Below are 27,127 nucleotides of genomic sequence, written 5' to 3' on the forward strand. Positions count from 1 at the left end.
TTCCCAAAAGTTCACGTAATAATAGTAAACAGGTAAACATTGAAGATTTTTGAGAATTTTTACTGCGAAATTCACCTATTTTCAAAATGGCTACCATGGAGAAAATTTGAGCTGAAGGACCCAACTTTTTTTTTGATTAGGTGTTATATCAGACCCTAAACTTTTGTTATAAACCATAATCGTCATATTCAATTCAAGAATTTGAATGAAATAATCCAAAACGTTAACACTAAGGTCTATGGGAAAACAATTGGTTGGTTGGTCTCTACAGACTAAAATGCTATTATATTTACATGAAAACTTCTTGGTATTTAGGGCAGATCCGAAGCGTTATTACAACAAAAATAATATCGAACATTTGTGTAGCGCTGTATACAATATTGCAAAATTACTCTAATGCGTTTTTCATTACACAATATCATATTTGGAGTTGTACACATTGTACAGAACCAAGAGGTTATACTATGCAGTGTTTCCGTGAGAGTCTAAAAGGCAGACGCAATTATGTGAGTTTTAATCTCCTTGAATTTGGCCAAGTTTTCGACTTTCGGTAGCAGACTAAGCTATGCCACAAAATGGCAACTACCTTTCCAAAGCACCGATCACCGGAACTGCCCCATTTTATTACCTTTTATGTGTATTGCGACATTAACCTGCCACAATGCAATGAATAAAGCACCAGTGCCACGTGCTCCCTCTTTCGAGTACGAGTAATCAGGTGCGCTGCAGTGTTCTGGACTCTTTACTTGCGTTAATTAGGGTATCAGATAACGAAAGCATTACCATAATCTAACGTTGAAGTAACAAATGAATGCACCGATATCTTACACCCAATGCTTTGGTGACAGGAACTTTAGTGTGTTGACATGCTTGATAATATTGGATGTCATCCAGGTACTTATGTCATTTTTACAGACTTCTTTCTAGACTCGCTGTTGTGTGTCCCAGTTTTCTTTTCTTATAATAACGATATAGATGTGTGAGTCGTCGAACCATGAGGAACTCCAAAGTCTAAGGTTTTAGTCTTCTGAAACACTTTATCCGATGGCAACGCAGTCGTCAATCTTAAACATAGGATTGGATCCAGTGTAAGGCATCACAATTCAAACCATAAGAGTAATCTAGACGTTTGAAAACTATGCCATGCATGGTCAATGACGTCAAATACCAGATTGATATGCTTCAACAAGATAATCAACTCCGCCGCCAGTAGAAGGGGATTTCGCGGAATATCCGCCGACATCATTCCTTGCACGATTTAGTTTACCTCAACTTACTGTGACATAGACAGCAAGAACACCAGACGGGTAAGCATCGTTTACACACTGTTGTATACAATCAAACTAGTGTTTAAAGCAGATGTATTCCGTTGCCAAAGAGATATGTTTCAAGCCATCATCACAAACTTTAAAACGGCATAAATATAAAAATCTTAAATATCAATGAAATTGAACATTAGGATGTTCCAGAGACGGCGTTCAGCTTTTATTTCATTTCTGCAGCAACATATGTTAGTTCCTATTTCCGTAATGAAATAAAACGTATCTCAAACACTGATATGGTTTAAAGATTTATAAATCATACGCATTTGTTCTGTTATTGTTTTAGGGGTTGAACGTCCTCGCAAGGTAACACACTACAGTAGGACAGGCTGGCCATGGGCGATTTTTTTGTTAAGCAAATAACTCCTGTATTATGATATGCATAAAAATGAAAAAATAAATGTACACTATAATTGGTATATTCAGTATGAAGTAGTACACAAAGGCTTCACATTTGTTAAAACAAAAATTAATAAATTGGTTCCGGATTTTCCGAAAGGGTGTTTACACAGGAAATTTAGTTTTGCCTACAGCGAAAAATGAAAGCCCACCGAAAAGGTAAGATAGCAGGAAAACTTAATTTACAACATATGTCAAAACAAGATGAATTCTGTCTTTGGGATAGAGATATTTAATTTCAAATAGGTTTCAGAAAAAAAATTGTGTAGAGAATTGTGTCATTTTGGGTTAAACATCATAATATTTTGCAATTTTTGAGCATTTTTTAAGCTGTTACCGTGGTATTCACAGCTCTAAAAATCACAGAAAAAATAAGTTTACTTATCCTTCAGAGCTGTATTAACATTGCAAATGTTGTACAGATTACAAATATTTATTGTATACTTAGTAATAAATACAGGTTTTTTTGCATATGCATTATGGCGCCAAATCTCCCGATCCGTAATCCTTACCCATGCATTATTGATTCAGTAATGCACCCCAAACCCTGTATTGGCCCTCTTCGCGGAACACCTCCAAATTTTGCGTCTCATCAAACTATTCGGGTCTCTCGGGTTTTGACGTAGGTGCTGTGTTGTCAGCGAAACCAAAACAAACAACGTGGCGTCGAGTAGACGAAGGAATGAGGACATGGGAGAGAAGCTTTTAAATTCGCTTGCAGCACGAATTGCAGAGCTAGAATATCTCGCCGAGAAGGAACACATGGTAACCGAGGAAATTGATAACTTAAACTTTACAATAGGGGAGGTAACAGTGACATGGTAGAAACACCTTTGGAAAGGAACTTATTTAGAAATCATTATAAATTTGACAGATATGAACTTCATAAAGACTTAAAAAAACTTCAATATTATAAAGTTTTTATAATTCAATACATTAAAAATTTGAATCTGATTTTTCTTGTCAAGTTATAATTGTTGTTTTGATTAATGTTCTGTGATTTATTACTAAGAATACAATAAATTGAATAAAACATACCTTTTTCCATATCGGACCCAATATTGGCCCCGAGACCCCAATATTGGCCCTCGGCCCTTGGGCCAATATTGGGGTCTCGGGGCCAATATTGGGTCCGATATGGAAAAAGGTATGTATTATTCTCTATATATACTTTATTAGAGTAATATGTAGGGTTAACTGGCAATGTTTACATATCTAAAACATGTGCCATATTTTTCAGAATTGGGCATTTTTACTGTACACTGCTACCCAACAGTCGGGGTCATATAAAGACGGGTGGCAAGGAAACACCTAGAGTTGAAAATATGAAGAGTTTTGATTTGAACAAATATATGCATACATTTTGTATATGTGTGAATTCGAATATTTAATACCACGTGTCATTGTTTATCAATACAACACAACACCGAGTTCGGCAGTACACCATTTTAATGTACATTTGTGATATACGTAAGCAAGAAGACAACACAATAACATACAACAAATGTATAAACCATTAACTTCTAATACTGCAACATATACACAGGGACTTGTCTTTATACAAGAAATGCCATTTGGTAGCACCAACAATAATGTAAAAGCTCCAGCAAAATACACGCCTAACAAATAAGCATTAACAATATAGCATAATAAACATACATATACACCAGTCATTTTATAACAACACGGCAAAGAAACCAAATAAATATTGGCTTATTTGATTTCTGGATCTTTGGAATTCTGACGAATACTTTTTTGGTGTTTAAATAAGATTGTTTCTTCCTTGGTATTAAGTGTTATGTTGTGACATAACCTGCTGACAATTACTGACAGTGAGAAGGATATCTACCATCCACGGAACGGATAAATTATATTGACTGCTGATATTGCCCGGAAGGAAAGGAATTGGCAACTTTTACTGATTTTCAGAAAATGATCTACTACTGCATAAAAGGATAGACATCTTTGATCACGAAACAGGAAATAATAGACTGACAACTTTTTATAAAGGAGAGAAAATAGTGGTGTGTCAACTATTATCATGAAAAGGAAATAATAGACTTACAACTATTATCATGAAGAGGAAATAATAGACTGACAACTAATATAATGGAGAGAAAAATTAATAGACTGACAACTATTATCATGAAGAGGAAATAATAGACTGACAACTAATATAATGGAGAGAGAAATAATAGACTGACAACTATTATTATGGCGAGGAAATAATAGACTGACAACTATTATTATGGAGAGAGAAAATAATAGACTGACAACTACTGTGATGGAGAGGAAAAATAATAGACTGATAACTTATTATGGAGAGAAAAATAATAGACTGACAACTGTTATGAACAGGAAATAATAGACTGACAACTATTGTGATGGAGAGGAAAAATAATAGACTGATAACTGTTATGAAGAGGAAATAATAGTTTGACAACTATTGTGATAGAGGGAAAAAATAATAAACTGACAACTATTATCATGAAGAAGAAATAAAAGACTGACAACTATTATCATGAAGAAGAAATATAATACTGACAACTATTATCATGAAGAGGAAATACAAGACTGACAACTATTATTATGGAGTGAAAAAAAAAAGACTGACAATTATTATTATAGAAGAGAACATAATAGACTGACAACTATTATTATGGAGAGAAAAAATAATAGTCTGCCAACTATTGTGATGGAGAGGAAAACTAATAGACTGACAACTGTTACGAAGAGGAAATAATAGATTGACAACTATTTTGACGGAGAGGAAAAATTATAGACTGACAACTATTATTATGGAGAGAAAATGATAGACTGACAACTGTTATGAAGAGGAAATAATAGACTGACAACTATTATCATGAAGAGGAAATAATAGATTGACAACTATTATCATTGGGAAGAAAAATAATAGACTGAAAACTATTATTATTGAGAGAAATAATAGATTGACAACTATTGCGATGGAGAGGAAAAATAATAGACTGACAACTATTATTATAGAGAGGAAATAATAGACTCGCAACTACTATTGTTGAATTGGAATACGAGAATTACAGCTATTATCATGTAGATAAATACTGTTAAGGAGAGGAAACAATAGAACGACACTAATTGTTACGGTGGGGAAATTATCTACTAAAATTACAGTGTATCTACGAAGTGCTATGGAATATTGAAGATGGGGAGATAATTCACCGAAATATACAACTGAGAAAAAAAGCCCTAATGATGACACATCTTAACATAGAGGAAAGCATCTACTAGTGAAGGAGATGAACGACTACTTTCTTTACCAAATGAACATAGCTTTTATGCAGGGAGGAATTTTCAAGAATAATTTATCAAAATATATATGATGGTTGTTCAGTTAATATAATATTAGCGTAACGGGATACATACGTATTCTGTCCTGCATACACTTTTCGAAGTAGAAATAAATATATGCATGTTCGTTATATAAACGCTAAACAGTAAATCTACGTATTCTTTGTACAGCAAAAAGTGAAAAAAATGACTCTTAAAAGATATGATGTCAAGCAGACCCACACTGCCTAGTGTCAGTGTGTCAGAACACTCACACTAACCATCACCTATCATACTGACATGTATGATGAACTAATCTACCTAAAATCTACAATAGTAAAATATTTAAAGAAACACTCCAATATTTACAAGTATTCTAATATGATATTTCACAATCTGTAGAGTAACTGGGTGTAAATGAACTAGACAGGAATATATACCAGCGGTGTTTGTGTCTTAAAGATATGATGTAACAATACCACAATGTCATTTTCTGAAGCGGTGGTCTAAAGTGTTCATTTCTAACATACGAATTTCCGCGTGGAGAAAATGCATTTGACTTGCTGCTTGCGGCTCATATTTCCGCGGAATATACACATAACCCTGAAAACGCACACTGTGTTAAGGTTCTCTTGCTTTTGCATCAATGTAAAATATGCTTCGAGCAGAAATGTGATTTTAACAATCGGCTACAACTCTCTACATATATGTACATTGACAGTAGTATTACATTGGTATATTTCAAGCATGTATGTGGATTTTTATGTCAAATAAGTGTCCCCATAGCATATGAATAAAATTGAAATGGTTTATGGTGAGTCATTATTTTGTTCCACATGATTTATATGCCTCATTGCAAGTGGACAATACTGGTATAATACACAATTGATACAATAATATGGAGACACTGGAGAGGTACAATAAATAGGGATTTTGTAATTGCAAATACTTTCACCGGAACACAATGATAAAGACCAATTAATGTTCATAGCAACACTGCACTCGTTCAAAGGTTGGAATTACTGGTATATAAAATGATTGTATAGCTACTATGGCACAACCATGACGTCACATACAGATATATATCCTGTGTAACAAGACATATTCTGTCAGTGATTAAATAAATAATTGAAGTATTGTAGATATTACATATAATCTACGTAAATTGTATAGTTTTGTAATCAAACATCATATTGCATGCTAGCGTAATATATAAACGGTCTTGGAAATCTTTGATTCATATCGACTATACAGGTCACTTTAGACAATTCAATGGTTAAATTTAGATTCAAAAAAAACAGGTGTATCAATTGTTCGTTACCGACAAGTGCGTCATTGTGTTTTATTTGCTAGAACAATCATTTTGGTAAGTGTATGATATCATTGTGTATACAGTGTATCTATCATATGATAATTGCCACTTCTCTCTGGTAGCCTTACACAAGGGAATGAACTGACCTACAAATATATGTTCCTACTTTCTATTCATGGAATGGCACCTTAATTACTGTATTTGGTTTTACTTTACAAAATATGCTAATAAAAGTTGCAAGGTGTCTGTCAATTTTGTGAAAAAAAGATGAAATGGATTAAAATGAAAGCACTGACGATGTATTCGTTCAGCTCTGTTAAACCTGTAATAGTATACTTCCACGATGTCTTGGTACCGTTATCTGGGATCATGCTCTCTGAAACTTCTGATACCAATTTGTTAACTTCATTATCACCCATACTTATGGTTTAGGTTAATTATACACCACAAATCTCGTATATACCGAAGGTGTTTAACAGATGAATGTAACCTCAATATATTCTATAAGTTTGAACTAACTACTAATATAACAACATGAAAGGGTTTCCCAGTACACTTCGTATACTGTATAATTGTGCAACCCTGATGACACAATACAACAAACATTTAATATGAATGGGAAAAAATCAGACAATACTTAATGCTGGTTCAAGGAATTTTGACGTCTACTTGGCTGAACAACCAGCCTGACATAAAAGTGTCATAAAAAAAACAAACATAAACATTCAGCTGAATTCCAATAACTGAAAAAAAATCTTTGAAACGTGTTAAAACAAAATTATTTTGCATAAAAACTGTAAAGAAAAACAATTGTATACACACTAATGTATATATGAAAACATGATATAACAATTATATCTAATATGATGAAAACAAGATTAAACATTGTAAATTCGAAAATTCGAACACAGATAAAAAAAAAATTCTAAATTGGTACTGTTCATTTTCAAAGTTTTTGAAAAAAAATGAAATCAAATAAAAGTAACAAACATATCTAAATCATAACACACTACATTTCACTTGTTAAACTCACTCTCCGTCTTATTCAGTTGTCACTGTTTCTTTGTCTTTTATATCCCGTTTAATCTCCTCCTTGGTTACTGACACAAAGTGAATACAATCCATTTCCCATGTGTAATGTGTTCATCGTTTTAGGGCCCCGGCCGTCTCTTATTGGAATCAGCCCACTCTTTCTTTCCCTTCCCAGAATGTGATTGTTTGGCATTCTCTCACTTCTTCTCCATCCCATGTGTTCATCTGTCATTTCACTCTGTCCTATCCCAGCCCACGTGTTCGTCACTCTGTCCTATCCCAGCCCACTGTGTTCGTCACTCTGTCCTATCCCAGCCCACGTGTTCGCCACTCTGTCCTATCCCAGCCCACGTGTTCGCCACTCTGTCCTATGCCAGCCCACGTGTTCGTCACTCTGTCCTATCCCAGCCCACGTGTTCGCCCCTCTGTCCTATCCCAGCCCACGTGTTCGTCCCTCTGTCCTATCCCAGCCCACGTGTTCGTCACTCTGTCCTATCCCAGCCCACGTGTTCGTCACTCTGTCCTATCCCAGCCCACGTGTTCGTCACTCTATCCTATCCCAGCCCACGTGTTCGTCACTCTGTCCTATCCCAGCCCACGTGTTCGGCACTCTGTCCTATCCCAGCCCATGTTTTCGTCACTCTGTCCTATCTCAGCCCACGTGTTCGGCACTCTGTCCTATCCCAGCCCACGTGTTCGCCCCTCTGTCCTATCCCAGGCCACGTGTTCGCCCCTCTGTCCTATCCAAGCCCACGAGTTCGTCACTCTGTCCTATCCCAGCCCACGTGTTCGTCACTCTGTCCTATCTCAGCCCACGTGTTCGGCACTCTGTCCTATCCCAGCCCACGTGTTCGCCCTCTGTCCTATTCCAGCCCACGTGTTCGCCCCTCTGTCCTATCCCAGCCCACGTGTTCGTCACTCTGTCCTATCCCAGCCCACGTGTTCGTCACTCTGTCCTATCCCTGCTCACGTGTTCGTCACTCTGTCCTATCCCAGCCCACGTGTTCGTCACTCTGTCCTATCCCAGCCCACGTGTTCGTCACTCTGTCCTATCCCAGCCCACGTGTTCGGCACTCTGTCCTATCCCAGCCCACGTGTTCGTCACTCTGTCCGATCCCAGCCCACGTGTTCGTCACTCTGTCCTATTCCAGCCCACGTGTTCGTCACTCTGTCCTATCCCAGCCCACGTGTTCGTCACTCTGTCCTATCCCAGCCCATGTGTTCGTCACTCTCTCCTTTCCCAGCCCCTGTGTTCGTTTGGTATTTCCTCCCTACTTTCCCATCCCATGTGTTTGTGTCTTTTCATTGTCTCCTATCCCAGCCCATGTGTTCGTTTGGCATTTCCTCCCTACCCTCCACAGCCCATTTGTTACTATTCTTCTTCTCCATTTTTGTTATTCCCCTTACTCTCTCACTCTTGTCCACCATTTCCCTCTCATTTGTTTTCCATCGTTTTTACTCACTCTTCTTTATATTTTCATTCAATCTTACTTGGAATTCCCCCTCTTCGTTGCTTAAACCTCCTTGTTTGGTACCCCGTCTCATCATGTAATTACCTCTTTTATTATGCATTTCCCCATCAATTGTGAGTCCAATGTGTTTTAAAAAAACTTCCTTCCCTAGTTTGCATTGTTCTCACCCTGCTTACTGCCCCCTCTTATTATTCGCCATTTCTCTCCCAATATTTTCCTTCCCGTTGCGTGTTCCCTCTCTCCTCTCCCATTGTTTAAATTTCCCTTCCCGTTGCGTGTTTTCCCCTCTCCTCTCCCATCGCCCACATTTCCCTTTCATTTTAGTTTTTAACCCTCTCCTCTCCCATTTTAATATTTTACTCTTGATGACCTTCGTTTATTTGTATTCTAATATCCACAATGTAAATATTTACTATTGCCTTCTTGTTTCCTTTCACCAAAATGCAATTTCCTCTCGGTTACCTAGCTAGATAAGGATAATCCCAACTTCATTCTCTGTTCCCTGCCAATGCCTTCCCATTTTCCCTTCAAAAATATAAACTGACATTTTTTTGGAAATGCAATTCCACAGTATATCAAAAGATTTCAAGCGATCAAATTTACTAAAAGTTTAAGTCAATGGATCCTTGATAACTGAATGGGAAGGAGAGCAAAATTGTTTTAACAGTATTATACAGCCTTTACTGCTTGCTGATGCTTAATTTTAAACATTAAACAGGATAAACAAAAACATCATTATCAATTATTAACACTATAGCTTGTGATGTTACAGCACCACACATTGTTTAATTGCTGAGACCATTTACTGAACTGCACATGTTTATGATTTAATAATGGAAGATCTAGTGAATGCTACCTACCTATGTCTTACCGAAGGAAGAATAAATGCCATACTATTTGTTTTGGTATCAATAATTCTGCCAAAAGAAAAACAATGACCATATCACAGTTTGTGCAATAACTACATATTACCTGTGAAAGACCAATGTAAGATTGGTATTTTGACCGAGTAACTAGCCGATAGTTTAACCCATTATCCAATCAAGGTACATGTACATATCTGACCAAGACACATAAGTTATGATTCCGAGACAGAGTGGTCACTTTTACTTTTTAACTCTTTCAATACTATAAATATGATGCTGAGACAAAATGGCTGGAGTAGTAATTTACCCATGACCCCATCAGTAAAAAACTTGATACCGAGGCTGAATGAGATGTCGATGTATCACAACATCAAATCATTCATTTAACTAGCAATTACTAAAACCATACGAGTATAAAATTGGTTTGGTCCTAGTATCCGATATATAAAGAAATTCGTGGCATGACGTGTTCTGTAAATAGCATGCATGCCTGAAAGGCCATTAATATGTCCACTGAAATTGTTGACTTATTGCTGTGTTTGGGTACAATTCAGTAAAGTCTGTGCTATATATTTGATCTGAATATGTCAGCGTTGTAGCTCGAGTAAGTCGTATGACAGGTAAATGATAGGAACTATGGTTGTGGTATAACTTGTCGCTCTGTGAGGCGATATCGTAGTGGGTCATGTGCTTCGGTGACGTTGTGTGCGGTACAATGTAAAAGGATATGCTTTGTAGTATTATTGGTTCGAGTGAGATCGATGATATGAAATATGTTTTTGTAATGCTTATCTTGTGTTTTTCCCTTTGTGTTGTCCAGGAACCCCGGCTTTCTGTAGGCGCTGGACCAACTGTTTACATGGAGGGGGGAGAGGAGAGCCATCCCTCAGTTGTAGGACAGATTTTTGCATGAAATTGTAAGTGTTGTGGAGTGTCTTTGGATATTGCATGTTAAAAACCCAGTATGAGGCAAACAGTGTAGCAAACGCTATAGTAAATTCCTCAAACTCTTGAACGATCTCTTCTTCAACAACCAGTACAAACTCATCACTGTGAAACAGGGGACCCTTGGACACAAGTATGGGGACAATTTTCCCTTTGGGATCCACACTGTCCTCTTCCCCAATCTCGCGCACCATTTCTACAAGGTTCTCCTTGAGAAGAAGCGGGACCAGACACAATGCTGTTACCATATCCCAGTACTGTTTTAATGCTGCATTCTGTTGTTTGATGGTGTCCGCCTGGCGGAGAATCGGGTTGGAACCAGACACGTGCTTGGCGATATCTATTATTGCGTTAGCATACTTGACACAGTATTCCTGTATGGTATGGTCTATATCTATATTGGTAACACGCTGGAACTCGGCTAACATTTGTCGCCCCTGAAACAGTTGGGGATAAGTCTCTTTTAACGTTGCCACTGTTGGCATTTCCATGGTAATAAATGTCCTTCGAATGTCAAAAGTTTCCTCCATATAAAGCTGAATTTCTTCTGGACTTTTTTCTTCACCAGAAGAACTAGATTCCTCGGATGAAACTTTGGCTTTCTTTTCCGGAGATATTTCAATGTTCACAGCTTCCTTTACAGTGCGTTCAAGCGCGGTCGTAGAAGGACCGGGCACAACCTCAGCAGTCATCATGGCAGTCTTTCGTTTTGCTCTCTGGGACATGACCTTGACACGGCCTTCAGAATTACAGTCGGGTCATATGACCATCTGCAAGAAGAAAAATCAAAGTTTGCATTACTTAAATTTAGGCAGTAACTAATTATGGTATACTAGTAATGTAGTTGTTTATTGTCGATTCATATGGTCTAGTTCCTTGTTAAGTTTGATCGGTGACCTCTTACCTAGCCAATATTTTACTTGTATAAATTGTTCACTAAATTACATCAACCCTTTTCAGCGAAGATGGTTTGGTGTAATATTTGTCAATGATCAATGGAAAATATTCAATTCAAAAATAATGAAATAAATAGAACTGATGTGAAATGATTAATAGCTAATGTTAAAACAGAGCATTGATGTCATCCATTGTTATTTGCATACTACCTATCTGTCACCTGTAGCCGTTCATTCAGTTAACTGTAGTCGTCCAAGTACATAGTCGTCCAAGTACAAACAAGAATGTACTTATTGGACGGTTACAGGTAACTTATTGAACAGCTAAAACAAGATCTGTTGAGCACATAATTATGCTACATAATTAAAAACCCGCTATATTCACATTGGGAAGACATTTAAACAAAACATATGAAAATGAATATTCATTAAATGTAGCACAGAATATAAATATCAATAGTCTTAAAATGTATCTGGTATTAATGTTCCTATAGTCAAGTTCCCATTCACTATAATTTTCCTTTAACAGAAGGTTTGAATCATCACAAAACACTCTTTTCACATGGAGCTGAATATGTAGACATATCCAAATATTTTGTAGTTGTAGTTGAAATCTGGCATATTCCCCATTTTTTATGTGCACACAATCTCTTTCTTTTTATATCCCTGGAGAGATTCGTGTATTCTCCCAAAAATATAGCTGTGATATATCTTTGATGAAAACATTTAAGATGTGGTGTTGAAATCTTGATTTTTTACACTTTAATTATGTGATTGGTCTATTTCATTCTCAAAGATACATGCATACTCCCAGTAATATAATGGAACCATTCCTCCTTCTAATCACATTATTTGAATTTAATCCATTTCAATATCGGATTCTGGTGCTTCAAATGTACTGTACATGGACTAAGAACACACCTTCACTGTCCGGAGACATTATTCAAATCTTAATTCTTCTCAGGTATTCCTCACACTTGTTATGAATGTACTCGTGCTAAAGCAAGCTACACGACACACAACATATGGTATAAATAGCATTTGTGTTCGATTACACCTACTCAACAGATATTGAAACTGTCTAATATTAACACTAAGAGAGATGTGTTTACTCACCAAACTGCCTATTAAGTTTCTGTATATTTTAAGCACAAATCTAAGTGTTAGCCTGGATCTAACCACATCACAACACTTTTAAGGAAAGGCCATAAATAAGACAAATATGTGGCTTTCAAAAACTACAGTAAGTGCTATGTGGTATTTGATAAACAGGTACAGAGTTACACTTAGGTGCCAAAAGTATTTCAACGTTTTTCCTCTTTATTTTATGCATTTTCAGGCGACGTCCTTTCTTTTAATTTTCCTGTTTTTGTTTTCAAGTATGACGTATAGAAAATCTTGCTAAATAAACAAACATTGTCTCCTCGTTCACATCATAATATTGTCATCGTTTTTCGTTTTCTATTTTCTGAGAAAATGTGTTCAATGCGTCATGTCGATCACTTTTGTGATGCCATTTTGGTAGGGACAAATGAGAAAATGACATCAAAGCGAAAAAATTTCGTGTAGAAAACAAAATGATATTTTGAAAATGAAGTAGTGGAAAATAATGCCAATATCATGAGCCGAAATACGAGACAATTTTCTTCAGCCGCGTAAATTCTTAATATAAATCCGTAGGGAAATAAAATCGAAAAAAAAAATCAAAGAAATAAGGCTAAATTACACGAAATAAAGATGAACATGACAGGAGTTGACATACTTTGGGCACCTGATTGTACTGAAATTGGTACTGCGTACTTCCTTTAGGGGTAAACAGATTTTATATACTCACGGCAGTAAAAAATATGGAAAATATGTGGGGATCAGGGCTAGGAAACTTTATTTCAGAGATGTCTTTCGAAGTCTGAATCAGAAATGTCTAAAACACACAACAGCACCTGACGGATATTTATAATTTAAACATGTTAAATTTAGAAACAACCGCCTACCAATGCATTTTGTGATGTACGTATATGAGTTATTCAACACCAATGCTGAAGGGAATACTCGGGATAATCAACATTGTATCAACAATTTATATATTAAAAACATACGTTATGTTAAGAAGTCTGGAATAGTAAATGATGATAGTATGATTTACTTATAACATCAAATTTGAAATCTGGTCAATTCTTACATTATAATAAAGGCGCAGGAGGAAGGTGGGCATATCATTATATTACCAGACATTGTATCCCGTACTGAGATATTTACCTGTACTCCTCCCACTTTTAGGGTGAATATATTGAAATATTGTAACTTTCAGGTAACTATATTCCCCTTAATCATGAATGTTTACAATCTCTCAAATCAAATGTCAACATGAGACAGGAGGGGCATACCTAACATGATATTTAATACCACTAATGACAGAAGAAATGGGAATTAACCCATGGGTATCAAAGATCGAGTTTAATTAGTTTTTGTCCTGGCAACCCTACCCGAGCACTGAACAATAAAAGACAACCTATAATTAGTGTAATGACTGTTCTAACATTGATTACCTTACGTAGGTGAGAGATTCCAGTACAGAGTACGTAGGTCTGTGTATTACCTGTTTGTATGACATATGTTTAAGACAAACCAGTACATCTGTATGAAAACCCTTAAGCTGAGCTGGACAGAGATAACAACAGGTTGTCCATGGCATACTTACTGATGATACAAACCACTGAAGATATCCAGAAATACGTGATTTTCAAACAGACGCCAGATAGGTTCACAATACGCCTGTAACATACACTACTGCGTAGTAGGCTGGCACCATAGCCTATGTTTTGGTTTTTTTGTTATTTTTCATTATGTTGTCATTAGATAGAGAACATCAGTACGAGTACCTCGGATATTTTAGAAAGTTCAACGAAACATGCTGACCACCCATCTATGTAGATTGCAGTGTCATGATGTGTAGTGAACCATGACTGGGCGTGGTCAATACCGATAATTTACATATATATTTATAATTAACTACATATGTCATACAGGCGTTGCATATTCATGGGCAGGTAATAGATGCTATATTGATTCAACAATGAGGTTTATAGTCAGATATATTTGTATAATAATAATTCACAATGCTTTCAAATAAATTAAAATAAACGAAAAAATCGTACGCTATATGAAATGAAGTGGAACCAAATTATCCAATTTCTTTTGCAATATCAATGGTCAATCTATACGTGTATGAGATTACAATGAGTTCCAATATACATAAAATACATGATCTATACGTGTATACGCTGTGTATGCGTGCAGTGTATTTGATGCAGTCAGTGCACTGGAATCATTGATTAATTGACACTTCTAAGCAAGGGGAGACGACCAAGACCCATAAGTGGCAGACTTTTACATCCTGGAACCAGGATGCTTCCTAAGGCGAAGAAATCAATAAAATAGTTATTCATAGCAGCTGTGGTATGTACGAGCCATCTTATAGCTGTGTCCTGGACACTGTGCCATGGTATGTGTGCTAAAGGGGAAATGTGGAATGGTCAGTCCATATCTGTAATCAGTGTACGCGAAGGTCTTTGTAATTTAGCGACAAATGAAAAAAATCAGTTGATGTCTTTTGTTAAGGTTTTGCTTTAGTGACGGATGCGGAAACCTTCAACCCATATCGAAGCCCTGGTCATTTTCTTACTGTCTGTCTTCTCAAGGGAGGGAATAGGAAAGCCATTCATTGTTGACGTACTGGGCATTGTGGTTAGGGTCAATGGAAAAGTGAAACGCAGTACTTGTCACCATATATTTAGGGGAACGTGGAAAAGACTGTCCATCTTAGGAACCTGTATATGTAATGTTTACTGAAGTACCAAATTTGGTATAGAAAGGTCAGCCATGTCACTGGTTTGTGTGTAACAGGAACAAAGGGGGAAGGACAGCACATGTAAAGCCTGATGATACGAGGTCTCTGGTGACGCGACCCCTACACACCTTGGGTGGTTTTTCCCGCGAAAATTGCTATAAGGAACGAGCACGGTCTAAAACAAGAATATAGACATAATTATAGGGATCGGATGGATTTTTTTTCATAGCCGCAATGAAATGAAAGAAATACATTCAATTCGTGTATTTACATAAGGTTGATTTGGAACAAAAACATAAAGAACGGAGTCATTTTTAAATTTGATAGCTATATACGATTAGATGCAAAATTAATTAATCTGTTTTTCACTTATTAATTTCTGATTAAAAAGATATAACAAAAACATCAATTCAATAGTTCGTGTTATGTGAATAGATAACAAATAAAACACACGATACGAGGACTATTTTGCTGGCGTATTAACATTTTACTGATGTATTGTGTGAAAAATAAGCACGTGAAACGATGTTTTAATACTCCATTATAGTGTTTTTTCACTTGGTATTTCATATAAAAATCAACACTCAGAATGTAAACATGATTATATGGCATAAATATGTATATCGGGAGAGGCGACTAATGTGGAAGCCCTGATGAATCACGTTTTCTATACTAAGGGGGTTATTGAGTAGACAAATCGTCATCTGATCTCTCCATGGGGATGTCAGTTGTTCCCCTTTCATTTATACATTTTAGTTGAGGTGTTTCTAAACATCTTCTTTCACTTTGCTGGGGTTTTGAACATTCGTTCAAGTGAGGTAAGCTATAGGCTCTATCCCCCGACCGAGGCATATTAAACCAAATAAAATTGCAGTTGCGTCTTTATGAGTAACGCTCTGCTTTCGGGGCTTTACAACGCTGATTTAGTCGTTATCAGTATGATGGTAATTCAGTGGGATTGCACTATACAATATGTACCACATCTGTCGACCTGATGGAGACATCCAGATGCACTGACAGACATCACAGTTGTAAGTCTCAATCGCGCTGTTTGAGGAATGTCGTGGTTTGGCTTTAAACAGCGATTTTTTAATATATGAGGGTGTTACATTGAATTATCACGCGGAGCCTCGGCATTACTTAGGACTTCTTCGTCCAGGTCTTACCTGACATGCAGGTATGGCGTTAGAATGCCTGATCGTAAAAAAATGGCTAAATTTGGGATCTTACATCTTCTGTCCTTTCTAAACAGCTTTCTTTTTCCTAATATCTCTCCTGATATTGTCTCACTTTTGGCCTTCACTTGAGCATTCGCCCCTCTGATGAAGGCTTTTCGTTCTGTCCCCTGGCCGAGACACACTCTAGTATGGTAATATCTTCTCCTGCTTAACACTCAGAATTTAAGGATTGGGACGACTGGTTCGTCCGTTATCGGTATAATGTGACAGAGCGAGTTATCTTGCAGGGTGTCTTCGGCAGTATGCTTCAGTGAGGTAGCACTGTAATTTTAGTTTTAGCTATAACAACGAGACAAACACAAATATATCGCCAAAACACACACACACACACGCACTCACCATATGCATTTATCTCGCACTCGGGGGAGGCCGTCCTTAAATGGTCATTGCCGCTGATAGAACATTAAACAATGCAAAACCAAAACCAAACCCTGTCTTAAACAATGCGAAATTCTTTAGGGAAAACAGGCCGTGCCATTAGGACTGTGTGTCTGGTGGTCTGAGTACTAATATAGGGGCAGGATGGGCCATGACATCGTATAATATTGATGTCCGATTGTCGGTCTGCCCAGGGGATAGTCCAGGAAAGGTCAATATTATTTACATGATGATCCGTGTATTACAGTACCTAATTTCAGAAATAATGCCTAAGCAATGTTACAATTGTAACTATTCTCTTGTTGTCTGTGTGTTCTAGCAACTGAGGTGTTGGGGATTCTGTTTGATAGTTTGTAGTAGAAAAAGGTGATTCCATGGTATGGTCATTAACACTGTTATGTATGCCTTCTTAGAAGCGGAGATTGGAAAGGTCGGTGTGTTTACTGTGCGTTCTTGGTGCAGAGATTAAAAAGGTCGGTGTGTTAACTGTGCGGTATTGACGTAGAGATTAAAAAGGTCGGTGTGTTAACTGTGCGGTATTGACGTAGAGATTAAAAAGGTCGGTCTGTTAACTGTGCGGTATTGACGTAGAGATTAAAAAGGTCGGTGTGTTAACTGTTCGTTCTTGGTGTAGAGATTAAAAAGGTCGGTGTGTTGACTGTTCGTTCTTGGTGTAGAGATTAAAAAGGTCGGTGTGTTAACTGTTCGTTCTTGGTGTAGAGATTAAAAAGGTCGGTGTGTTAACTGTGCGGTATTGACGTAGAGATTAAAAAGGTCGGTGTGTTAACTGTTCGTTCTTGGTGTAGAGATTAAAAAGGTCGGTGTGTTAAATGTTCGTTATTGGTGTAGAGATTAAAAGGTCGGTGTGTTAACTGTGCGTTCTTGGTGTAGAGATTAAAAAGGTCGATGTGTTAACTGTTCGGTCTTGGTATAGAGATTAAAAAGGTCGATGTGTTAACTGTTCGGTCTTGGTATAGAGATTAAAAAGGTCGGTGTGTTAACTGTTCGTTCTTGGTGCAGAGATTAAAAAGGTCGGTGTGTTAACTGTTCGTTCTTGGTGTAGAGATCGTAAAGGTCGGTGTGTTAACTGTTCGTTCTTGGTGTAGAGATTAAAAAGGTCGGTGTGTTAACTGTTCGTTCTTGGTGTAGAGATTAAAAAGGTCGGTGTGTAGACTGTTCGTTCTTGGTGCAGAGATTAAAAAGGTCGGTCTGTTAACTGTGCGGTATTGGTGCAGAGATTAAAAAGGTCGGTCTGTTAACTGTGCGGTATTGGTGTAGAGATTAAAAAGGTCGGTGTATTAACTGTTCGTTCTTGGTGTAGAGATTAAAAAGGTCGGTGTGTTAACTGTTCGTTCTTGGTGTAGAGATTTAAAAGTTCGGTGTGTAAACTGTGCGTTCTTGGTGTAGAGATTAAAAAGGTCGGTGTGTTAAATGTTCGTTATTGGTGTAGAGATTAAAAAGGTCGGTGTGTTAACTGTTCGTTATTGGTGTAGAGATTAAAAAGGTCGGTGTGTTAAATGTTCGTTATTGGTGTAGAGATTAAAAAGGTCGGTGTGTTAACTGTTCGTTCTTGGTGCAGAGATTAAAAAGGTCGGTCTGTTAACTGTGCGGTATTGGTGCAGAGATTAAAAAGGTCGGTCTGTTAACTGTGCGGTCTTGGTGTAGAGATTAAAAAGGTCGGTGTGTTAACTGTTCGTTCTTGGTGTAGAGATTAAAAAGGTCGGTGTGTTAACTGTTCGTTATTGGTGCAGAGATTAAAAAGGTCGGTGTGTTAACTGTTCGTTCTTGGTGTAGAGATTAAAAGGGTCGGTCTGTTAACTGTGCGGTCTTGGTGTAGAGATTAAAAAGGTTGGTCTGTTAACTGTTCGTTCTTGGTGTAGAGATTAGAAAGGTCGGTGTGTTGACTGTTCGTTATTGGTGCAGAGATTAAAAAGGTCGGTGTGTTAACTGTTCGTTCTTGGTGTAGAGATTAAAAAGGTCGGTCTGTTAACTGTGCGGTCTTGGTGTAGAGATTAAAAAGGTTGGTCTGTTAACTGTTCGTTCTTGGTGTAGAGATTAGAAAGGTCGGTGTGTTAACTGTGCGTTCTTGGTGTAGAGATTAAAAAGGTCGGTGTGTTAACTGTTCGTTCTTGGTGTAGAGATTAAAAAGGTCGGTGTGTAGACTGTTCGTTCTTGGAGAGATTAAAAAGGTCGGTGTGTTAACTGTTCGTTCTTGGTGTAGAGATTAGAAAGGTCGGTGTGTTGACTGTTCGTTATTGGTGCAGAGATTAAAAAGGTCGGTGTGTTAACTGTTCGTTCTTGGTGTAGAGATTAAAAAGGTCGGTCTGTTAACTGTGCGGTCTTGGTGTAGAGATTAAAAAGGTTGGTCTGTTAACTGTTCGTTCTTGGTGTAGAGATTAGAAAGGTCGGTGTGTTAACTGTGCGTTCTTGGTGTAGAGATTAAAAAGGTCGGTGTGTTAACTGTTCGTTCTTGGTATAGAGATTAAAAAGGTCGGTGTGTTGACTGTTCGTTCTTGGTGTAGAGATTAAAAAGGTCGGTCTGTTATCTGTGCGGTATTGGTGCAGAGATTAAAAAGGTCGGTGTGTTAACTGTTCGTTCTTGGTGTAGAGATTAAAAAGGTCGGTGTGTTAACTGTTCGTTCTTGGTGTAGAGATTAAAAAGGTCGGTGTGTAGACTGTTCGTTCTTGGAGAGATTAAAAAGGTCGGTGTGTTAACTGTTCGTTCTTGGTGTAGAGATTAAAAAGGTCGGTGTGTAGACTGTTCGTTCTTGGAGAGATTAAAAAGGTCGGTGTGTTAACTGTTCGTTCTTGGTGTAGAGATTTAAAAGTTCGGTGTGTAAACTGTGCGTTCTTGGTGTAGAGATTAAAAAGGTCGGTGTGTTAACTGTTCGTTATTGGTGTAGAGATTAAAAGGGTCGGTCTGTTAACTGTGCGGTCTTGGTGTAGAGATTAAAAAGGTTGGTCTGTTAACTGTTCGTTCTTGGTGTAGAGATTAGAAAGGTCGGTGTGTTGACTGTTCGTTATTGGTGCAGAGATTAAAAAGGTCGGTGTGTTAACTGTTCGTTCTTGGTGTAGAGATTAAAAAGGTCGGTCTGTTAACTGTGCGGTCTTGGTGTAGAGATTAAAAAGGTTGGTCTGTTAACTGTTCGTTCTTGGTGTAGAGATTAGAAAGGTCGGTGTGTTAACTGTGCGTTCTTGGTGTAGAGATTAAAAAGGTCGGTGTGTTAACTGTTCGTTCTTGGTATAGAGATTAAAAAGGTCGGTCTGTTTACTGTGCGGTATTGCTGTAGAGATTAGAAAGGTCGGTGTGTTTACTGTTCGTTCTTGGTGTAGAGATTAAAAAGGTCGGTGTGTTAACTGTTCGTTCTTGGTGTAGAGATTAAAAAGGTTGGTCTGTTAACTGTTCGTTCTTGGTGTAGAGATTAGAAAGGTCGGTGTGTTAACTGTGCGTTCTTGGTGTAGAGATTAAAAAGGTCGGTGTGTTAACTGTTCGTTCTTGGTATAGAGATTAAAAAGGTCGGTCTGTTTACTGTGCGGTATTGCTGTAGAGATTAGAAAGGTCGGTGTGTTTACTGTTCGTTCTTGGTGTAGAGATTAAAAAGGTCGGTGTGTTAACTGTTCGTTCTTGGTGTAGAGATTAAAAAGGTCGGTGTGTTAACTGTGCGGTATTGACGTAGAGATTAAAAAGGTCGGTGTGTTAACTGTGCGTTCTTGGTATAGAGATTAAAAAGGTCGGTCTGTTTACTGTGCGGTATTGCTGTAGAGATTAGAAAGGTCGGTCTGTTAACTGTGCGGTCTTGGTGTAGAGATTAAAAAGGTCGGTGTGTTAACTGTTCGTTCTTGGTGCAGAGATTAAAAAGGTCGGTCTGTTAAATGTTCGTTATTGGTGTAGAGATTAGAAAGGTCGGTGTGTTAACTGTGCGTTCTTGGTGCAGAGATTTAAAAGGTCGGTGTGTTAACTGTTCGTTCTTGGTGTAGAGATTAAAAAGGTCGGTCTGTTAACTGTGCGGTCTTGGTGTAGAGATTAAAAAGGTTGGTGTGTTAACTGTTCGTTCTTGGTGTAGAGATTAAAAAGGTCGGTGTGTTAACTGTTCGTTCTTGGTGCAGAGATTAAAAAGGTCGGTCTGTTTACTGTGCGTTCTTGGTGTAGAGATTAAAAAGGTCGGTGAGGTAACTGTTCGTTCTTGGTGTAGAGATTGGAAAGGTCGGTCTGTTAACTGTTCGTTCTTGGTGTAGAGATCGTAAAGGTCGGTCTGTTTACTGTTCGTTCTTGGTGTAGAGATCGTAAAGGTCGGTCTGTTAACTGTTCGTTCTTGGTGTAGAGATCGTAAAGGTCGGTCTGTTAACTGTTCGTTCTTGGTGTAGAGATTAAAAAGGTCGGTCTGTTAACTGTTCGTTCTTGGTGTAGAGATTAAAAAGGTCGGTGAGGTAACTGTTCGTTCTTGGTGTAGAGATTAAAAAGGTCGATGTGTTAACTGTGCGGTCTTGGTGTACAGATTGGAAAGGTCGGTTTGTTAACAGGTCGGTCTCATGGGTATGCTGTTGAACTCAGTTTATATTCAATTCCTGAAGTCCATGTGATGGTAAGTTATCTCTAGCGGAAAAGTCATGCCACCCATTGCACTATTGCTTTGTGTCTGTGCAGTTTTTAAAACAGTCGTGATCTCCAATACACAAATCACAGGGACATGGAGTGAATTTTCAACCGCGGTTCATGTATGGTACAGACAATGGGTTGGAAATTCGTGCCAAGTCCCTGTTGCACAAATTCTCATAAAGGTGTCATTTACTTATATATTATACATTGCACAGTGGTATTCAATCTATAAATGTCCCATTTAAAAGATAGCAGCTTCCCAATGAATACCACTTTGCCTTCCCTTGATTATAATGCTATTTAAATCCTGCATCAAGACAACCTGCCAAGGTTGTGTACGTGTAATGATACAGGTGTACGTGTGGCCAGCATCACTACATACACAATACACTCCTGCGTTATACACTTCCCATCTGATGCCTAAGCTATGACATATAACAGTACATGTAGGTGTGGAATCCACAGTAATGATTACATTCAAAAGCCAGGCAATCTCAAAATTGAGATATAGACATGAAAACAAATGTAATTAAGACATGTGTACCGGAAATAGGATATATGCACAATTTGGTTATATCCTGCATGCGTAAGTACACACGCTAACATGTATTCACAGTTTAGCGTACTTAAAATATAAACCTTTGCCAACATTCTTATCGATCCAAATACTTATATATGCATATATCTAAATGAAATGAGGGGAGAAAAGAAGAAAAAAAAAACGAGCGTCCTGCTGTGGCGTTTGTGCACAAGACTAGTGGCAGTACCTTACAAAGTCATATATAACGGGGTATATTGTAGAATGGTTCGTGTGCAGCTCCAGAAAGTGTTGACATTTAAGTTTTGAGTGATGAGTAATACGAGAAATTTTGAGGAAATCTAGTGTCATAATATGAGGAAATATCAGTGTTTTTGGGAAAAAAATTGGATTTTCCTACAAAATACGCGAGAATTTCAATGAGATTTTGAGGAATAACATGGATAATTTGTTTTATTTTTATTCTAAATCCCGCCCCAGAGTGATCATTGGAAATGGTATTGTTCGTAGTAATTGATTACAGTGGTAATACATGTACTGTTCTAGGTAATAGGAAGCTAGGTAATACTAAATAGGAAGCCGGATAATGGTGTAGTTCTGTGTAATTGGAAACAGGGTATTTTATTGTAACGGGTAATGGATTATAAAAAATGTATTGTTCAGAGAAATATGATAAAATGTATATGTATACATTGGTCACTAACGGTTCATTGTTAGACCGATTCTCATACTGTAAGCATATGATGGTCCATAGTACAGGTAACGTTAAGTTACATATATTGAATACAATATTGTTTAAAATGCCAGAACAAATTGAGGGGAATCTACTCCAGGTTGGTAACTAATCTTCAAGCTTCTATCCAAAAGGATAATATATCATATGATTTGCTCTATTCAACAAATCACAAAATTGTACATTTCAAAAACTGCTGCCTAGCTTATACATATGTGCATCGCAGAAACGAATGATGCGAGCAGCATTCTTGCATACACCATAGAAATTGAAGTGCGTCTTCGGCTTGGGTGAGTTTAATAGCATTAATTCAAGATTAATGTTACTTAATCAGAGTACAAACACGTGTGTTTTTCTCATTATGCCTATAAATGACACAATTTACTGGCGTTGAATCGTATCTGTCGACACAATTTACATTATCCAATACACACAAACAAACATACTGAATACAATACATGTCCCCTACCGGCCCCCGCTGGCTATCATTGTCCTTTACAAGTTTGACCCAAATCCTCAAGGAATGAAGCTTCAAGAGGACTGACAATGATTTTCTAAAAATAGTAACAGTGACTTTAACCCACAAACAAACACTGAAACTGAAACCGAGATATTATGGTCCCTAATTAGTGCATGAGAAGTTTCATGAAAACCCATCAAGGAGTGAAACCGCTACAATGCAGACATTGAATATTATAAAAAGAGTACCATTGACCTTGACCAAAGATTTTCTAAAGAAATAGTAACGGTGGCCTTCACCTTGACCCAACAAGCCCGAAAGTCGAACTTGTTCGTGATAGTAAAGTCCTTTATCAATGTGAAGTTTGATCAAAATCCCTAGAGGGATTGTTTGTACCGGTAATTCATTGGAAACTAAGAAGCTTGTATTCGGGTAGAGAATCGAAACGAGTTAAGCCAAGATTACGAATATTCCTTACTATCACATAGCTACGGTTGCAATAATTCAAGTACACGTGCGCAGCAAACCTTTTTGTAAACAACGGGCCTTTACAATGCTAGATGTGACTATCAACTGAAATTACATATAGACACATTTGAACAGCTATCTGAAATCAAACTTCAGTTAAGCGACGATGCCGATATAGATCGTGGATTTAGTCGCGACATCAACCGAGGGGTTTTAGTTTGTCCGGTACACAAACACGTCGGGCTGGCGACAGTTCCATCTATAGCTATAAATATATATGACTTTAACTCGATCGGCTAAACGGCCAACGGAATACGCTGTCGATGTATTATTGTTCCATTGGATATCCTAATTTCCTACTTGATGTGTTGTCAACAAGTACAGCCAATCACAGCCATCGTAACACGAGTGGGATGAAGCGTTATGATTGCGTCAGTACATTCAATACTGTTTACACCATTGTCACCCTTTGTGATATCAGCGCAAGTCCATTGCTTCCACAAATGTTTGTATGCTAAGCCTTTTCTTTGGCTGATGAAACCCTTCCTATACCCAGCCAAAGTACGTCACAGTTATCGAGAAAATCGCCCCTATTGGTTGGAAGTCATGGCGACCTTTCCACCTTGTATTATTTCTCATGGTGGCTGGCGATTACACATTGTGGCATCCACCCCAGGTGCAAAAACACGATGCCTCGGGGTCATGAAATTCAAAATTGGTTAAGCACCTTAAGAGCTTTCCATCTATGAAGCCTATTTTGTTTCTACATTATTTGAGTCTGGTGGAGAAGTTTTTTGAAATTTCAGTAAATTTGACCCCGTTTGGCCCGTGCCATTAGCCCATGGGGGTCAGGGCCAACATATGCATACCATCAAACTTTCATCTCAAGCTGATAATGTTAATAAAGTTGGAATGAATTCCAATAGAAATCAAACAAATGGTAGTCAAAAATGTAATATCCCTAGATATAAACCATAGCAATTTTTACCCTCTCCCCGGGCGCAAACGTGAAACCCAGGGATTTTTTTTTATTTCAGTAAATTTTAACCCTTTTGGCCTCATCCCTCAGTCCCATGTACGGTTGGAACCATATAATTCACAATTTTGGTTGATCTTTGGCCATGGAAGGTTTCTGCAAAATTTTAAATTGGTTGAGGGGTTACTGAGGAGAAGTAGAAAATGCAAATTGTTTACGGCCGCACGACGATTAAAAAAGGCGATTAAAAATAAAAGGCGCTGTTCACATGTTTATCGCCCTATCGATATTTATGCCATAGAAGGTGAAAAGGAAACACTTCATGGCCACTTAATAGTGCATTGGAAGGAAATACCATGTCTCAAGCACATTAGCATCTATTTAATCTCCCTGCCCAATGATTGACACCAAACTAGGTCGGCAATATTTACTTGTGTATCTCCAACAGGAACACAAAAAGGGAATCACTTATAGAGATTTTGATATGCAAGGCCTAGTACAGAACAAATAAAAAAGCTTCTGTAAAAAAAATCACGTTCGTCCTGTGGGACAGTTGACTTAAACATCCCAAATCCGTCGTCTCTTCCGAACATTCAATGGGGACCAGTGGGCAGCACATCAAGTTTGTAACACATATAATCCGATTGTAATAATATGCTTACACTATGAACGTAGGCGTACAAGAGAGATGTATTTTAACCAAATTGGGGGGTTGTTGATATGAAAGCACAGATGTATTTATACTAAATATAGACTGGCAAGACAGCCAAACTACATAACGTTGGTTAACGGCTAAGGTGTTATTAGACGCTTACTTAACGAAGTCTTATAACAGAAACAAGGGACGAATTCCCAATCCACACTGCATATACTATACAAGCTATGTAAGGTGTACCATGTTTGTATTTACTGATTGGCCTTTAGGATGAAGGTAATAAAAAATTGAATAGTGGGTGATATAAACATAGGCAAATGATCTCCGGAAGTAAACGCTCATTCTCAAATGCAATACTACTTTCAAGAAAGTTATACGCATAAATGACGTCACAAAAGTTACAGTATATCAGAGTGTACTTATGCAGACACACCTCTATATATATGCTTACTAGACTAGTATACATTAGTGACAGTATACACTTGATTCTCATTCAGGGGAAATTTCTGTACCATTTAGTTCAGAAATCACCAGTTGAACACTACACCCGCATTGATTTATCTGCCAAAAAAAATGCATGAGTCTTGTCTCAACGGCATGGCAATTAAAAGATATATCGCATTATAAAGATGTTGCTGTAGCAACCGTGACGTATTTCAGCCGTACACAATTCTCGACCGTGTGGGAAATCCCGCTCAGATTCCCGGATGTTTTGAGAATAGCTAAGGTTTTTTGTTAAAATACATGGCAGTATATAACATAGTACGATTGCAGAGCACGGTTATGCAGACTACAGAAATGTCGATTCAATATATCTCAGAACAATCGATATTACAATATACTAGAAACACAACACAGACATCCTTTGTACTAACAGTAACATAACTGTTAGACGAGCGTGATGACAGACCGTGGTCCAACAGCAGGTGTGTGTACGACGGAGGCTTGTATACGTCACTTCTCAGCCCTGTGTACAGGTGTTAGCTATCGCTAGGTGTTATAGTTTACAACTACCTCGCTGTATCAGTACCTACCCTCGACAGCGTCCAGGAAACTACGTATCCACGTATGACTGGTTTGCATCCCGAACATCAGCAGTCGCCATTATGGTTTTACCATAAGGAGCACGCGCTGTAAACGTGTACTACGATTTAAATATGCTGTACCACACTGCATTGCTGCGTCTATGACTTGTCGGCTGTGATGTATTTCCAATCACACATAGGTTTAGCTAAGGATACTTATTGTTTGTAGGTAAATATTTTAATCCCACGATCTTACATTTTACCCAGTCATGCATTAATTGTCTCCATTCTCACAATTGAAAAATGTATTTACGTTTAAATGTTGTCAGAGAAATGCACCGTAATACATGTTTTTTTTTTCTTTTGCACTACAATATATACATATATATATATACACCATACCCTGTGCGTCATCAATTTGACAATTTAATATTCTTAAGAATTTGAAATCACTAGGTACTGAAAATATCTCACTCAGATAGAATATTTGCTTAGTTAGTAAAAAGACAACGAAATGGCAACACACAGACCCATAACCGTGACGACTGGGCAAGCCAACTGTGTAAAGGTGCGGGTCCCATGATAATGACAATGTAAAGACCTGACAGGCACTCCTCCATCGGCGTTCAGCCCATTCCAGTTCAGCTATATTCCTCCTG

General features: G+C 37.8%; 1 protein-coding gene across 1 annotated transcript; it reads right to left on the bottom strand.

The window, feature by feature from the left end:
- Nucleotides 1–3,152: 3,152 nt before the first annotated feature.
- On the bottom strand, nucleotides 3,153–26,565 carry LOC117330457. The gene is made up of 2 exons (XM_033888752.1): nucleotides 26,478–26,565; nucleotides 3,153–11,427 (listed from the first exon to the last, which is right to left on the bottom strand). The coding sequence occupies exon 2, from the start codon at nucleotides 11,380–11,382 to the stop codon at nucleotides 10,501–10,503; it is 882 nt and encodes a 293-aa protein (XP_033744643.1). The 5' UTR covers nucleotides 11,383–11,427; nucleotides 26,478–26,565; the 3' UTR covers nucleotides 3,153–10,500.
- Between the last annotated feature and the right edge of the window lie 562 nt (nucleotides 26,566–27,127).

The sequence above is a fragment of the Pecten maximus genome, chromosome 7, assembly GCF_902652985.1.
Source record: "Pecten maximus chromosome 7, xPecMax1.1, whole genome shotgun sequence".
Lineage (NCBI taxonomy): Eukaryota > Metazoa > Mollusca > Bivalvia > Pectinida > Pectinidae > Pecten > Pecten maximus.

Coding starts and splice junctions, on each gene's coding strand:
- LOC117330457 (XM_033888752.1), bottom strand. CDS start 11,382: ATGTCCCAGAGAGCAAAACGAAAGACTGCCATGATGACTGCTGAGGTT.